General features: G+C 37.4%; 3 protein-coding genes across 7 annotated transcripts; 1 reads left to right on the top strand and 2 right to left on the bottom strand.

Moving 5' to 3' along the window:
• The first annotated feature begins 252 nt into the window (after window positions 1-252).
• Window positions 253-4,101, top strand: LOC107766315 (adenylosuccinate synthetase, chloroplastic-like). Its single transcript, XM_016585074.2, has 4 exons — window positions 253-1,006; window positions 1,754-2,446; window positions 2,635-2,946; window positions 3,451-4,101. The coding sequence occupies exons 1-4, from the start codon at window positions 668-670 to the stop codon at window positions 3,619-3,621; spliced, it is 1,515 nt and encodes a 504-aa protein (XP_016440560.1). The 5' UTR covers window positions 253-667; the 3' UTR covers window positions 3,622-4,101.
• Window positions 4,102-5,008: 907 nt separating this feature from the next.
• On the bottom strand, window positions 5,009-6,202 carry LOC107766306 (dehydration-responsive element-binding protein 2F-like). Its single transcript, XM_016585062.2, has one exon. The coding sequence runs from the start codon at window positions 5,975-5,977 to the stop codon at window positions 5,114-5,116; it is 864 nt and encodes a 287-aa protein (XP_016440548.1). The 5' UTR covers window positions 5,978-6,202; the 3' UTR covers window positions 5,009-5,113.
• A 2,115-nt stretch (window positions 6,203-8,317) lies between these two features.
• Window positions 8,318-14,182, bottom strand: LOC107766321 (uncharacterized). Of its 5 annotated transcripts, none has more exons than XM_075253885.1 (8): window positions 13,760-14,182; window positions 12,374-12,434; window positions 11,935-12,152; window positions 11,647-11,840; window positions 11,376-11,483; window positions 9,478-11,273; window positions 9,178-9,250; window positions 8,318-9,026 (listed from the first exon to the last, which is right to left on the bottom strand). In XM_075253885.1, exons 3-8 carry the CDS (start codon window positions 12,059-12,061, stop codon window positions 8,940-8,942), a joined length of 2,385 nt encoding a protein of 794 aa, XP_075109986.1. In that variant the 5' UTR covers window positions 12,062-12,152; window positions 12,374-12,434; window positions 13,760-14,182; the 3' UTR covers window positions 8,318-8,939. The 5 variants fall into 5 exon arrangements, with proteins under 5 accessions (XP_075109986.1, XP_016440572.1, XP_075109984.1 ...); XM_016585086.2 differs by having other exon boundaries at window positions 8,318-8,971; XM_075253883.1 differs by having other exon boundaries at window positions 8,692-8,992.
• Window positions 14,183-15,088: the final 906 nt, after the last annotated feature.

Here is a 15,088-nt window from a genome sequence, read left to right as displayed (position 1 = left end):
ATTAGGATTTTTTTTCCCATAGATTTTTTTTTCTAATAAGGTTTTAACGAGGCACATTATTTATGGACATCCAAGGGGGAATGTTATGATAAAAATCAAAATATGGTGGATGTTTACTCTTCCTCCATGATCTTTCTCTCAAATGGTTAATGACATATTCAATGACATATTTTCTATGTTCAATGACATATTCCATGACATATTTTCTTCACTTTTCATGCCTATATAAAGGCCTTGTAATAGATAGGAAAATACACACAATTGAAGAAGAAAATCTCTTCCTTCTCTCTATCTCTATTTCTTGTTCATGTTTTACTAAATTGCTTTTATTTCTTGTTCATGTTTTACTAAATTGCTTTTATTTCTTGTTCATGTTTTACTAAATTGCTTTTATTTCATAACAGAATGATATTTTTAAACCTTTTCCAATTTCCGTTTTACATATTTTAGGGACTCTTCCTATTAAGGACCATTATTATCATTCTCCTTGTAAATTTTACTCATGCGACGTATCTGATGCGACTTACAACAATTGGTCCCACCTAAAATATTCTCAACTTTTTTTTTTTCTTAAACCCTTGAAAAGCTTCTTTTCCTCCTCCTTCCGTCTCTCCGCATATATTCGTTTTTTCCGAGCACAGCGCCACCGTACGCCGCCGCCGCAGCCATGACCACCATGAACATCTCAACCCTGAGGCTCGACTCCAACCCAATCACCACCTCGACGAAGTCAACTCACCGGAGTGGGGCCCTCGGTTACAGTGGGAGCTACAGCTGTAGGCTCCTTCAGCTTCAGAAAAAGAATAAGGCTCCTTCAATTATAGTTTGTTCAACAAAGCCGCTTGCTTCGGTAGTGGAGCATCAGGGAGTCAGCGACTCGGGGTTGACTCGAATTGAGTCACTGAGTCAGGTATCAGGCGTCTTGGGTTGCCAATGGGGCGATGAAGGAAAAGGAAAGCTAGTTGATATTTTGGCTAAGCATTTCGATATTGTTGCTCGTTGTCAGGTATATATTTATGTGAGCTTGTTTGCCTAGTTTCACCGTGACTATAAATCATTGCAAAATCCAAATTTTAAAGTTAACTTATTTTTATATTTAAAAAGGTGCCATTTTTTTTTTTGAACATATTAAAAGAAAGATTTTTGAAACTTGGCTCTAAAACAAGTCGTAACATTTGTGTGACCTTAAATTATCTCATAAATGGCAAAATCTAAATTTTAAAATTAAATTGTTTCTAAATATAACAAGGTATCATTCTTTTTGGAGCATACTCAAAAGGAGAGGACATAGGGAATTTGAGTTTATGTTCCTAAAGAGTTACTGTTATAGCTGGTTGAGTAACACTGAGACTTTAGTCTGTAAAGCTAAAGTCTTGGAGTGATTTTTAGGCCATATCAAGAACAGTGCTTGATTGGAATTTCCATGAGATATATTTTGTTTCAGTAAGTGGGTGAATTAGGATACAGGAGGTCTCCAAAAGATGCATACTGAAACTTAATCGTAGTTTCTGTAGAGCTGTTTCAAATTCTATATTTTGATTCTAGAGTCTCTCCATTATTATGGAATTTTCATTAATATTTAGATCAAATATTTTTGTAGAATGTTTATGTATTTTTTTCCAATTCCAATTGGTCTTAAACTTGGTATTTGCTTTTGTTTTTGTGACCATCCTATCATTCCACTTCAGATTATTGCCTGGGATAGATAAACTTGTTAACTAGCTGAGCTCTTCAATATGTTTCTTGCTGTTAGGGAGGAGCCAATGCTGGGCACACTATTTACAATTCTGAGGGGAAGAAGTTTGCTCTGCACCTTGTCCCTTCAGGGATTCTCAATGAGGAAACGGTATGTGTTATTGGTAGCGGAGTCGTGGTGCATCTACCAGGACTATTTAAAGAAATTGATAATCTTGAATCTAATGGAGTCTCTTGCCAAGGAAGGATCTTGGTGTCTGATCGTGCTCACTTGTTATTTGATTTTCACCAAGAAGTAGATGGGCTTAGAGAAGCTGAGCTAGCTAAATCCTTTATTGGCACAACCAAGAGAGGCATCGGGCCTTGCTATTCAAGCAAGGTTATTCGAAATGGTATAAGGGTAAGTGATCTAAGACATATGGATACATTCCCCCAGCAGCTTGATCTTTTACTATCAGATGCAGCTTCAAGGTTCCAAGGCTTTAACTATGGCCCTGACATGCTCAGGGAAGAAGTGGAACGCTACAAGAAATTTGCTGAGAGGTTGGAACCCTTTATTACAGATACTGTGCACTTCATGAATGATGCTATATCTCAGAAAAAGAAGATTTTGGTTGAAGGGGGTCAGGCAACAATGTTGGATATCGATTTTGGAACATACCCTTTTGTGACTTCATCGAGTCCATCAGCCGGTGGAATCTGCACAGGTCTTGGCATTGCTCCTAGAGTTGTCGGTGATCTTGTTGGTGTGGTAAGCAAACTTGATTTTTCTTAAAATATTTTTTTTCTCCTTTTATACTGAAGAATGAATCATTCTCATGGATGTTCAACTAGCTCTTAGGAACCAATTCACTGCATGGTCCTTCAATCTCCCTTTATTGTGTTTTAAGCGCAGAGCAGCCAAATATTGTGCATTTTTAACTTATGCTTTTCCTGCAGGTTAAGGCATATACCACAAGAGTTGGTTCTGGTCCATTCCCAACAGAAATTATGGGCAAAGGTGGTGACCTTCTTCGTTTTGCTGGGCAGGAGTTTGGCACAACTACTGGACGCCCGCGTCGCTGTGGTTGGCTAGACATAGTTGCACTGAGATTCTGCTGTCAGATAAATGGATTTGCTTTTCTAAACCTAACAAAACTAGATGTTCTGTCAGATCTATCAGAAATTCAGTTGGGTGTTACTTACCGGCATCCTGATGGTTCAACATTAAACTCTTTTCCTTCTGATCTTCGTCTTCTTGAGCAAATAAAGGTAAGTTCTTCTCTTTTCTTCTTCGACATCCTTTTGTGTGATGATTTTGTGGGCCAGAAGTGAAGTGAGTGCAACTACTCAAAGACTGTCTGGACACATTAGGCCTTTTTTCTCTATATTTCTTGGTGTTTGGAATCCTAGATTATTAGTTCCAACTTTCATGTGAATGTTTTAGGGAAATGGAGTCATGTTAACACATTGAATTCGCTAAAATCTTTTTCATGAAAGATTTGTTTTTAGTGAGGAATTAACTCCAGTTTGGTTTCCTCTACCCTATGATTGGAAGGTGGTAGAAAATGAATTTTCTGGGTTTTATTATACTTTGTTTCCTTCCGTTTTTGTCTTTTTCTCTAATATTTCATGATTTTTCCCTATTGGCTGTTCATATCCCCGAGACCTTCAGTACGCACATTGAATCTTCTTTATCCCCCGGTTGCATGTTTCTTATTACCATTTTGTACTTTCTTGTATTCTGAATTTATTTGGTTCATTCAATCTACATAGGTGGAATATGAAGTTATGCCCGGGTGGCAAAGTGATATTTCTTCTGTCAGAAAGTATTCGGACTTGCCCAAGGCTGCGCGTGAATATGTTGAAAGGATAGAGGAGCTTGTTGGGGTACCTGTCCATTACATTGGTGTTGGGCCTGGTCGTGACGCCCTTATCTACAAGTGATTTTAGTTTTTTTCGTCATATTGTTGTAATCCTATTCTTCAAATTGCTGGTAAACCTTAGGCTAAGCTTGTAGTAACATCCAGGATTATCAATCTGATGTCATTGCCTAATGTAAAACTAGATATCACCCCACCCCTTTTTTGGCCCTTTCGGGATTTTGTTTGAGCCTCGGAAGGAAAAATCAGGTAAGAATTGAATTGGCACCGGGTTGCTTGGGTTTCATGCCTCCTCAAATAAGAGGATTAGCTGCAAGTCTGCAACGATGATCAAGATTTTAATTTCAGTTGGATGCAACAGTTCTGTGCTTATATGGTCAAGTTCCATTTTAGCTTCAACTCTGCCTGTTGCTGCATATTCCAGTACTGTAACTTATTAAATTCATGAAAGTTGAGCTTTCTTTCCTCTTCTTGTTCTGTATGTTGACGAACATCACTTAGTCAACCCTTCAGTATTGCAATATTCATGTCTTGGTCTTCCATATTTCATGATTCTTGAATTCATATTGCAAAAACTGTGATGCCACTGGGTTGTTGCGTTCATTTGTGACTGATTATCGTGGATAGTATCGTTCTTTTTTGAGATGGATGGAGCATCATTCAAACAGTCGAATGAACATGAAGTTAATTGAACATTTGAACTTGATTCCCATAAAAGAGAAATTTAATTTGAGTTCCACGTGATAAGGGGCGCTCTATTTTGAACTACTTGTGTTGGTTTTCTGCCCTATTTGTTTGAAATACAATAACAAAGGTCTTTTTGTTGAGAATTCTTTGATCTGGCAATTTATTTTATAGTAGACAGAAAATAATAAACTAAAATTATGTCATCTCGGTTTATAATTGGCTCACATTGATTGCACCCATGAGGACTTCCATTGCTTCTCTTTCTTCATGCGTTAGCAATTGTTTTACAGACCTGTGGGCAGGATCCATTTCAAAAGAATTTAACTTCTATACTTTTATCCCCTATTATTTTATCGTTAGGTTAAGATAACATGCAATAACTTATAATTCTTTATAGTAAGCGAAGTTAATAATGTTATTTTCGTGTGACCTATAGGTCACGGGTTCGAGCCGTAGAATCAGCCACTCATGCTTGCATTAGGGTAAGCTGCCTACATCACACCTTCTGGAGTGTGGCCCTTCCGCCGACCCTGCGTAAATACGAAACACTTTGCGCACCAAACTGTCCATAAGTAAGTGAATTTAATAACCTAGAAGTTCAATAAATAACTGTTTATAATCGATTAAATAACACTGATCATGTAAAAAAGTTTTTTATACTATCCATGTATATAATATAAAATCTTATAAAAATTACTGTCAAGGAGAGTTTTAGTAGGTATAATAATATTAGTGCAATATGTCTATACCTATTTCTACTAACATCAGACAATATCCTCTTAATCCATTATACATTAGTCTTCTCAATCCCATGCACCCATACAGAAAAGGAGATTTCCCTGGTGTCTGCAAAAATAACTCAATTTTTTTCAGAAGTTCCATATTGAAGAAGGAAACATAAGCTCATCATTCACATTATAAGCATCAATAAAGCTACTAGTCTCTTCTGCCTGATCATGATCATCTATCCCTGTTATTGCACCCAATGTATCCCAATTGTAACTTGCATCAGCAAAGAAATTAGCAACTGAACTGTCATCTTTCAATGAAACTTCTGACTCAGTGAAACAACTGATGCTATGATCATGACTTTTATCCGCCTTATCATCGTCTCTTTTCAGTATTCCAAGTTGTTGAAGAAATTCATTCAGATCAATCTGAGGCTTTTCTTGAACTACTGATTTATTTTGTGATGAAAATTCAACTTCCTTTTCCTTGACTTGTGGAATTGTCAAGTGGGGTTGTTTACTAAAGTTGTATATTTCATTCTTGGGATCACTGATTGATGAACTTGAAGACGATGCCTCTATTTTCTTGAGTTCTTGAAGTCTTTGGTGAATTACATGAACATTAGGTTGAGCACTTAAGTTGAGCAAACCAGTAGTACAATTAGGGAATGATGAAACAAAGTTGGTTGAGGAAAACCATTTGAACTTTTGTGATTTGTTTAATGGATTGAAATTAGCTCTCATGTGTGGTAAATTAAGGTAAGCATCAGGACCATATAATCTCCGAGCTGCTTCATCATAAGCCATAGCAGCTTCTTCAGCTGTTGCAAAAGATCCTAACCAGAGTCTAGTTCTCTTCTTAGGCTCTCTGATTTCTGCTACCCATTTTCCCCATGTTCTTTGTCGAACGCCTCGGTATTCGCATAATGCATTTTGTGGGCCCCCTTTTCCTCTTGCTGGGCCCTTCTTCCATGGTTTTAGTGGATTTCTTTTGTAGTTGTCCATGTCAGGATGCAAAGCGCAACTGACGTCTGTGTGATTACTTTCTGCCAACCAAAAGCCCACTTAGTGTGCTAGACTCTGGATTATCCGTGCCGTACTGGAAGGCCAATGTCAAGATCACGACTTCTATTAGTAAGAGTGACAATTACAAGAAAGCTAGCATGGTGTCATGGGGAAGAGTCACCAATAAAGAGAGAGGCAGCTTAGTGAAGAGAAGTGAAGAGTGTATTTTTGCTTAGTGTTGAGTGTGAGGAGAGAGTGAAAGGCGCGGGGGATATGTATAGGTAGAATTTGTAGTTTGATTTAAATGTTTTCACGTTTGTAGAAAGTCTTATAAGAGCTCATGTGACCGTTGGTCTAATAGTGTACGCTGAATATAATGTCAAGTCACATTATTCTTAGTTCTAAATGCTTCCATTGTTTAATTTATTTTCCCTTTCCATTCTTTTATTTGTAGCTGCTGCTGCTGCTACTACTCTACTGCTGCTTTGTTTCTTCAATTTTTCTAACATTATATGGAGCTAGCAACATATGATGTATAAGCCAGTGGTTTGTGTAATGCACCATATGCATGCATGCATTTATTAGAAGATGAAATCAAGATTTGCATATACACTTTTATAGGCTCTCTTGGTATTGAGTTAAGAGGCGGAGCTAGAATTTTAAGTTTATCAGTCAATTTTTTTAGTCATCTTAAGTTATTGGGTTCTAAATTAATAATTTATACATAATCAATGAATTTTAGACAAATACAAAGTTTGGACCAAAGTCATTGAGTTAGGCCGAACCCGTAAGTTGTACTCTAGCTCCGCCCCATTGAGACCATGTAAGCTAAGAGTTCACGTGAAATCAGTAGCTTCTATCCAAACTCTATAAATAGTTGACCCTGAACTCAATTATATTATTTTATTAACTTGAGGTCCCTGCAGCAACTTATAAACTTGAAATTCTGGATCCGCCTCTGCAACTAGTATATATGATCTTTTAAACTAAGATTAGCACATGGAATTGAAGACATGAAAACAAATTGCTTTGAATGCAGAATGACACCTCACTTCCTTGGATTCTCTATTAATGGTCTACTCTCATATAGTCACAGACATTCACAGATCGAAGATGTAGAAGAAGAAGAAAGACTAGCCAGTGATCGAGTCACTAAGCAATTAAGAAAAGCACCTCACAAAATTTTTTGACAATCACGAGCCCTCTAATTCACATGTTTTCCTGACATAAAGGCCTGATTCTCGAGACTTTTTGTCTTCATCTTTATCCCATGCAATGCATACGTACACAACTTGATAGTGTGTATACTGCTGGGAATTGAAACACACTGTGAAAATCCAACTCTACCAATTGTGCAGGCAGCTGCAAAGAGGGTTGGACTTTGGGACGGGGCGGAGTTGCACGATACTAAAGGGGTTCAATTGAATTTCTTTCGTCGATAATGCAAGTTATTTTGTTTTACATATATAAATTTGAATCTACTTAATATAAGGACGCTTCTAATATAGTGGTAAAAAATTGCTCAAAAATTATTTTAGGTAGATTTGAGGTTTGAATCTTTGGCGTGCTATTCTTGTTTTTTCTTTTTGTCAGGATTCATGGCTGGTTCGGAGAGGAAGGAGGACTCTCGTACATTTTTTAATCTTTATTAAAAAAATTTGGCTTTTGCCACTGTTCTCATAGAGAAGGAAAGGGCAAGGAATTGATCTGATCCAGTAAATGGACGACAAGCTGACAACGGTAGACAGAAAAAGAACTAGTTGAAGTAGAATAGTAGTAACATGTAGTAGTAGTTTACCTGTGAGAGTAATAAAAGGAGAAACACGGGCTTATGTTCCCCTTTGCATTCTCGGCATTTCATGACAGTGTGAGACTGCTATTCGTCATCACCATGTAGTAGATACGTGTAAAAGAAACTGCAGATGATATATAAGAATACGACAAATATAGACTTACAAATTCGACTTGGTTGTGCTGACAATTCTGTTAAATTAAAAGTCTTTATTAGATATGACAAGGGCACCTCTAGGATACAATTGTGTTATTCTTTTTCACTGTATTTATTCTTTCTGGTCTTCTGCCTTTGAATTGAACTTATAACTAACTTCTTATAGTAATTATCACGTTCAAACTTCATGGTAACCGTGACTCTGTTTTTAATTTCACTACACATGATCGCTACTAGTTGAGTTCTTAATCGGTCAATGTCCATATTCGTAATTCAAAGAAATTAAGTGAATATTTAATTTCATAGAATAGTGGTATACAGACCAGTTAAAATATTGTTGAACTTGCTAAACAAGGTTGTAATAACAGCTACAGAAATTTACGAGCACAATGTTTAAGTATTTTTTCGGAAGCATTATTGATGTCAAAAACAAAGTGTTGTGATTACATCCAAAGAGAGAGCAAAACAACAGAAAAGACCCTAGCTATCGATACAAAAGATACAAATGAACCGTAACAGGGTTTTACAGTCATCTATCCGTCCAATTTACACCAAAAAGGATTACAACAATTGAACAACGAGCTATTCTTAGCCCCCAACACAGATACTATTGAGTGTCTCTTACTTTCACCCCTTCAGCTTAGCATCATATTCATATAAAGAGAAAATCATTTTGGCTTCATCTAAAGAAACTCAACAAGCATCAAAGTCTTTTATATAAAAAAAAAAAAAAACCCTTCCACTCAAGGTAGATAATGAGGTTAATTAGCAAGCATTGTTGTGGCATGGCTGTAGCTAAGCAATAACAGAGCTATGAAAAACGTCCGCTGTTCAATATAAGTAGCCGAAAATATTAGACAACTGTACACATATACAGAGTCCATTTAAGAAAGAAACCTTTACGTTGCTCTCTCCTTTGCTCTGCTCATGTTCCTCCACTTATCTTTAAGGTCCCCAGTGGTCCGACCTTTCAGGAAAACATCACATCCAAATTCCAAAATCTGCTTCCATCTATCAGGAAAATGTGAGAATCGTTGTACTCCCTCCTGCAGCAGCAATGGCAAAGACTAGTACCAGAAGATAGCCAAGGGCAAAGTATGACTACACAGAGAGAGAGAGAGAGGGTGGGGGTGGGGGGTGAATCCCCCTTATATTAGAAAATAACTGGGGTGCCTTCTTACCAGTTTTTCAACGAGAAAACTAGCATGAGCAGAAAACAAGCAAAATTTAGACAGAAAGAAGATGCGTCTACCTTTAACGTTTCCTCCTCTATCTTTGTCCATTGGACCTTCCTCCTCCTCAATTGAGGTGTTATGGGAAAGGTACTGCAAATAAAAATGAACAGCAAAAAATCAGAGATAGAAGTTATAACCAAAACACAATCAACTGCCTGATAATAATGATTAACAAAATGCTTTGATTCAATGCAAAAAGAGATAGGAAAACCAAAAATGCAGAAACTGGAAAATATACGTAAAATGCATGGCACATTTGAAAGAAAGCGTGGAGTGACCATATGATTTGCATTCTTTGGGAAGTGCATCAGACTTACTGCTTCTTCTCTGGATTCCTAAATTGTACACGATATCTGGAACCAATATCATCTTCTTCAGAATTTTCTTCTATAGAAGAACTTCCTTGACACACAGGTTCATGAGAAACAGGTGGTTGAGGTGGATACATCTGCATGAGTTCAGCATTCGTAGAATTTATATTAACAGGACCACTTCCCGCTTCATCAGCCTTCTTCAAAGAATTCTTGTTTCCATTCCCATTATGACACAACTCTTCTTCCTCTCTGGACTGATTCTGCTTAGATCTATGACATCCAAGTTCTGATCCTTCAGGTTGTTGACCAGCTACCAAGCATTGTTCAGGTGCAGAAGCCTCTGGTTGAGGTGAACCCGTCTGCATGATTTGAACTCCAACGGAATTCCTGTCGACTGGAGCACTTCCTGCTTCTGTAACCTCATTCAAGGAACTCCTCCCATTCTCATTGTGGCATAATTGCTCATTCTTATCCTCTCGAGATTGATGCGGCTTCATTCCTTGTGATTTAGGTAGCAACTTCTTTGATTGTTGTCCAGCTCCCAAGCCAATAAATGCAGCCAAATGTTTCCTAGCAAGTGAGACCTTCTTCTTACCGTCCAGGTATTCAGAAATTGCTCGAGAATATGCACAAAAGGGGCAGTAGAAGTTCCCTTTGTAATCAAAGTTGGGTACAGAACCCAAGCAACTTTCATGAAGCATTAATGGGCAGGTGTCAGAACTACAGACAAATAATTTCCCCCCTACATTACACTTCACACAAAGATTAAGCTCATTACAATCAGCAGCTGCCAAAAAATCTTCACCCTGAGCATATTGCGAGCTCAAGAAATCATTCTTCCGTGAAGCAAGAGCAGTGCTCTCATCGTGATACTCATCAGTATCATTAGAGAACTCAAATTCATGACTTTGCTCAATATTCTCTTTGGCTACTTTTGAAGGCTCACCATGTTGCAAATCTTGTGGAAGATTAAACTCCAGGTCATGTTTGGATCCATGAGTGCGAGAATCTTGTTGCATCACCACCTGGCATGAGCCAGAGCCACTGGATGTTCCAAGTTCAGTACAACCATTGCTGCTACGTCCAATATTTTGGAACTTGTTGTCTGTGCTCATTCTTTGAGGCAAGAACTCATTGTGATTAGAGTCACTTCCATGTAAACCACTTCTTGATGCAGCATGCTCAGCACAACCATCGTTCAGGCCTCCATTTGCTTCGAAGGCCCCAACTTGAGCTTCATCTTTCGAGTTCCCATTTTGAACAATAGGTTGACTTCCTCCAGATGATTCTGCTGGGAATGCATCTCTCCCAGACAATAGCAAATCAGGAACTGTGTTTCGAATGGGACTAAAGACAAACTGCTTCAACTTCTTGGCAGCCTTAGCACAAGGATCAGAACTGTTCTCTGATATGGCTTCAGTTTCATTGACTTCTACTTCATGAGCAGTGGAGGCATCGATACTCCGCTTAGCACGCACCAGAGCTCTTCCAAGCTGACTTTTTGTCTTGCCATTTTTATCGGTAAGGTCAGCGTACATACTACCCTTCCCAGACCCCACACTGTGGGAATATACTGGGTATGTTGTATTTTTATCGGCCTGGGTAAAAGCATCCGAGTTCCTAGTTGGTGCAACATGTTGGGTATTTGTGCCTCCTACTTCATGTCCCTGCTTAAAGCCATCAGAATCAACAGCATCAACAGGATCACTATCTCTGGAGTGATTCCCGAACTCCAATCGACTTCTTTCTTTCAAGGATCCAGAAAGAGGACTGGTAGAATCTACAATGTTATCTTTAAGCTGTTTATCAACAGAAAATAAAGTAAATTCCAGATAATAAGACAGAGAATTTTCAATATGTTCCAACTTCTCAAATTCAAAACATTATTAAAACTAGCTTACTTGTTTCAAAAGACACTTCGGCAGGAGAGATCTCTTTTTCATAATGAATGACCGAACATCCCATTTCAACATCTCAGGCGCTGCTGTTTTTATATCTGATGCAGAAATCTAGTAATATTTACATGCAAATACACAACTAAGCATGTGTAAATCAGGAGAACTTAAAACGCTTAAGGAGACCATTTCCCTTGTAAATGGGTCCCTTGCTTAGATCTTTCAAATAACTGAATCAATAGTCCACCATAGATAAGTAAAAGACAGAATTCATTACCTCCAACAATATTCGGTGAAGGACATCTTCACAGCTCTTTGATGGATCAAGTTCAATTTCGGCACCTGGAACTGAAGCAACATTATTTGCATTCGGGTTTCTTTGGACAAATAAGCTCTCTAAAACTCTCAAGGAAACCATTTCCTTAGCATTTCTCCCCAGATCGGAAATGTCAGGAGTCCTCTTAACCAAATCTGTTATGCATGAACTATTAGTGTCAAAAAATTCTGATGCCCACAATTTAACAACGGCTTCCACAAAATAAAGCAATTGTAAATTCACACATACTGATGAGTAAAGATGTATCTATTTCATTGAAGCTTGCTAGTGCTTCAATCACCCAAATCCAGGGTAGAGATGATGTACAGGAACGTTTGGTAGCCATGAAAGACTGTTGCAGTGCTTCAGAGACCATAAATTCGCTACATCAATTCCCAGCTACCTCATACTTTGCTCATGAAGCTGTTTGACATGAGATAGAGGATGACAGTGCGATGAGTTCATAACTGACAAAAGTAACAATTATATTAGATGCTCGCACCCATTAACTTAATATCCAAATGACATCCATTCGTAATTTTTTTCAAATGGATAATAATAAAACTTAATCTAAAGGCCTCAAACAAGGCCAAAATACATGGGGGCTTCGTTGAGGAAAGGCAAACATAACAGGTAAACTTAATCAAAGAATTCCTTGAGCAAGCGAAAATAGGATATAAACACTTACTCTTGATTTCTTTAGACTTTAGATGCCAGCTCCCCCAACAAAGCCTATTCAAAATCTGAAACTGGTAACATAAAATTGTGTAAGTCAGTGAGTATTTACTAGAAAACTCAAACCTAACAATTCGAGCTGGCCAATAGGTTAAAATCAAAGCAATGATACAATACATAATTCTACAACTTCTTGGGTCGAAGATTTCCTCCTCGTCCTACCGGTGCTACTTTTTCAATAGCTTCCTTTCACTCGATAAATAGTAAATACTCACCTCTATAAGTTGCATCAACCTTGTAATCAGTGAATTATGAGCTTTAGGGAAAGAAAGAAAGAAGCATTAGAAAATGACATTATGTTGATTAAATCATACTTCTCCACTAGTCCTTTCTTCTCAAAACTGAAGTTCGTGCTTTAATTTAGTATGACCACTGAAAATCAGAACTGGATACATCTTTTTAATATTAAATCAAGGAATATTATTAGGGTAGATGTAGAAATAAATTGTGACTGTCTCTAACATACTAGTCGTAGCACTAGATACTAGATAGAAATGCCGGTCACCCCTCACCATAGCATAAGATCCTACTCTGCTTGTCTAAGTCAAGCCAGATTGCAATGGATTATCCATTATAGTTATATGCAAAAAACATTCAAGTACATATTGAACAAAGAAAAAGATAACATTCAAACGGAAAAAAGTTCAAAATAATATGTTCTCAAGCACCCAAGGTAGTGGCCTGGTCAGTGAAGTGGGAGGAAAACCATGAGGTCATGGGTTCAAATCCTAGCTGAAGCGAAAAATACTAGGTGATATCTTCCCACTTGACCAAGCCTCGATGGGCAGAGTTACTCGGTACCTATACTGGTGGGAGATAGCAGGTATCGGGTGGAATAGTCGAGGTACATGCAAGTTGAACCGGAAGCTACCGTCATAAAAAGTTCTCAAACCCCTCTCGGGAAGGCAAAAATTAATTGGGACAACAAAAGAAAGGAACATGAGTATATGAACATTTAGCTTGGAAGAGTATGAAAGTAAATAAAGCTGGATCATTTCATGTTTAGCAATATAAATAACATAAGAACTCAGATAGAAATAGTAAGACACATCTCAGTTGTCGCTACACAAAATCCATACCATAAGCTGCTTCTGTAAAACGCTGAAGAACTAATTACTTAAATGCTTTACTGTTTCAATTTCAAAATGTATACGCACATGCAGACAGATACACGCAGAGATATTCTGGAAAAATTAATTTGAAATGAATTTAACGATAGCCTAATATAAAAATTGAAGCTACTCAAGTTCATTTCCCCAGTTTGTCAATTGATTCAAATTGCAATAGTATAAAATTGAAATACAAATAGAAAGAACAAAAGATTAGATTTTTTCACAACCTTCAGTTTCAATTAGTGTCTCTGTGCCGCGAGAGGGGCAAAATCGGATGCTCACTTTGTTCCAAAGTTGCAGTGCTCCCATTCAAGCGTTCAAATCTTTCCAAATTACCGAAGCAGGAAAATAAAAACGAGAAGGAAAAGTATTAAACTGAAAAAAGAAAAAAGAAACATTTGGGAGAGAAGTGGGCTTCGGGTCGTTGGGTCGGATCCTCATTCCCAAGTTTCAAAGGGGTAATAACCGATCGGCTACGGCAACCAGTTGATTGCATTCATAAATTAAATTTTAAAATTAAAAGAAAAAAAATAGTCCCTAATGTATTGGGCAAAATGCATTTTGGCCATTAATGTATGACACTGAACATAAGCTATCCTTCATGTTTGTAAAAAAGGGAAATTTTTGGTCCTAAGCTAATTTTTTCTATTATATAGAAATGAGAAGTTGGTCGACCAAATGTATACTTGCCATTATACTCTGTTATTTTTTTTTCTTATTTTATACATACATATCTACACTATTCTAAAACTGTCATTTTCATTTCCAACACCCTAGAATTTTCCGTCACTTTCATCCCTTTGCTCCCACTCACTTTCATCTCCTTTACTCCCCTTTAACAACATAATTTTGAAAGATTTCTGTAAGTTTGATACATCTACTCAACTAGGTTGATAAATTTTTCCCTTCTCCTTTCCATCTCTTTTCAAATTTTCCAATTTCATACTAAAAATCTTCGTAGGTGTTGTTATTGTTTATTTAAACTTTTTCCAAGAACTACTTTATCAGCTTTTCCATCTACTTTGATGTTATTTCTCCCACTTATTTTGTCACAATTCAAAAACCACTGGTCGTGATGTCACCTAACTTGACCTGCTATGTAAGCCAATTAACCAAAAGAAACAAGCCAAATAACTTATAGAAAAAGGAAGTTAGAATTTATTTGAACTTTTACAAATTTACCCAAAAACTGGTAGTACAAGTCATGAGCTCCTAAGATTTGAAATTTTAAAACTGATACAAATAAATACACGTTCTGTTTGGAGGTTACATAAACAGATTAACAATAATCTAAACTACCAAGGACAAGTGGCAGCTATATCCAAACACACGAACATCTTCCGAATCAGCACCCGACGTCACCAGCAACTCCGCTCCAAAATCTGCACGAAACGTGCAGAAGTGTAGTATTAGTACAACCGACCCCATGTACTGGTAAGTATTTTGTCTAACCTCGTCAAGGTAGGGACAAGGCTTTTAGTTGAAAGATGCTTATTGTTATAACTTGTACATTAGTTTAACAGTAAAAGCAGTTCAAAGCATAACAGATAAGAATA

This window comes from Nicotiana tabacum, chromosome 5 (assembly GCF_000715075.1).
Source record: "Nicotiana tabacum cultivar K326 chromosome 5, ASM71507v2, whole genome shotgun sequence".
Taxonomy (NCBI): Eukaryota; Viridiplantae; Streptophyta; class Magnoliopsida; order Solanales; family Solanaceae; genus Nicotiana; species Nicotiana tabacum.
The sequence above is the reverse complement of the archived record's forward strand: the minus strand, read 5'-3'. Positions and strand labels throughout refer to the sequence as shown.

Excerpts from the sequence above, each read along its gene's own strand:
- LOC107766315 (XM_016585074.2), top strand. The coding sequence starts at position 668 with ATGACCACCATGAACATCTCAACCCTGAGGCTCGACTCCAACCCAATC. Across the intron at positions 1,007-1,753 it reads ATATTGTTGCTCGTTGTCAG|GGAGGAGCCAATGCTGGGCA; the intron begins GTATATATTTAT and ends TCTTGCTGTTAG. Across the intron at positions 2,447-2,634 it reads TCGGTGATCTTGTTGGTGTG|GTTAAGGCATATACCACAAG; the intron begins GTAAGCAAACTT and ends CTTTTCCTGCAG.
- LOC107766306 (XM_016585062.2), bottom strand. The coding sequence starts at position 5,977 with ATGGACAACTACAAAAGAAATCCACTAAAACCATGGAAGAAGGGCCCA.
- LOC107766321 (XM_075253883.1), bottom strand. The coding sequence starts at position 12,061 with ATGGTCTCTGAAGCACTGCAACAGTCTTTCATGGCTACCAAACGTTCC. Across the intron at positions 11,841-11,934 it reads AGATACATCTTTACTCATCA|ATTTGGTTAAGAGGACTCCT; the intron begins GTATGTGTGAAT and ends CATGCATAACAG. Across the intron at positions 11,484-11,646 it reads TTCACCGAATATTGTTGGAG|ATTTCTGCATCAGATATAAA; the intron begins GTAATGAATTCT and ends AAATATTACTAG.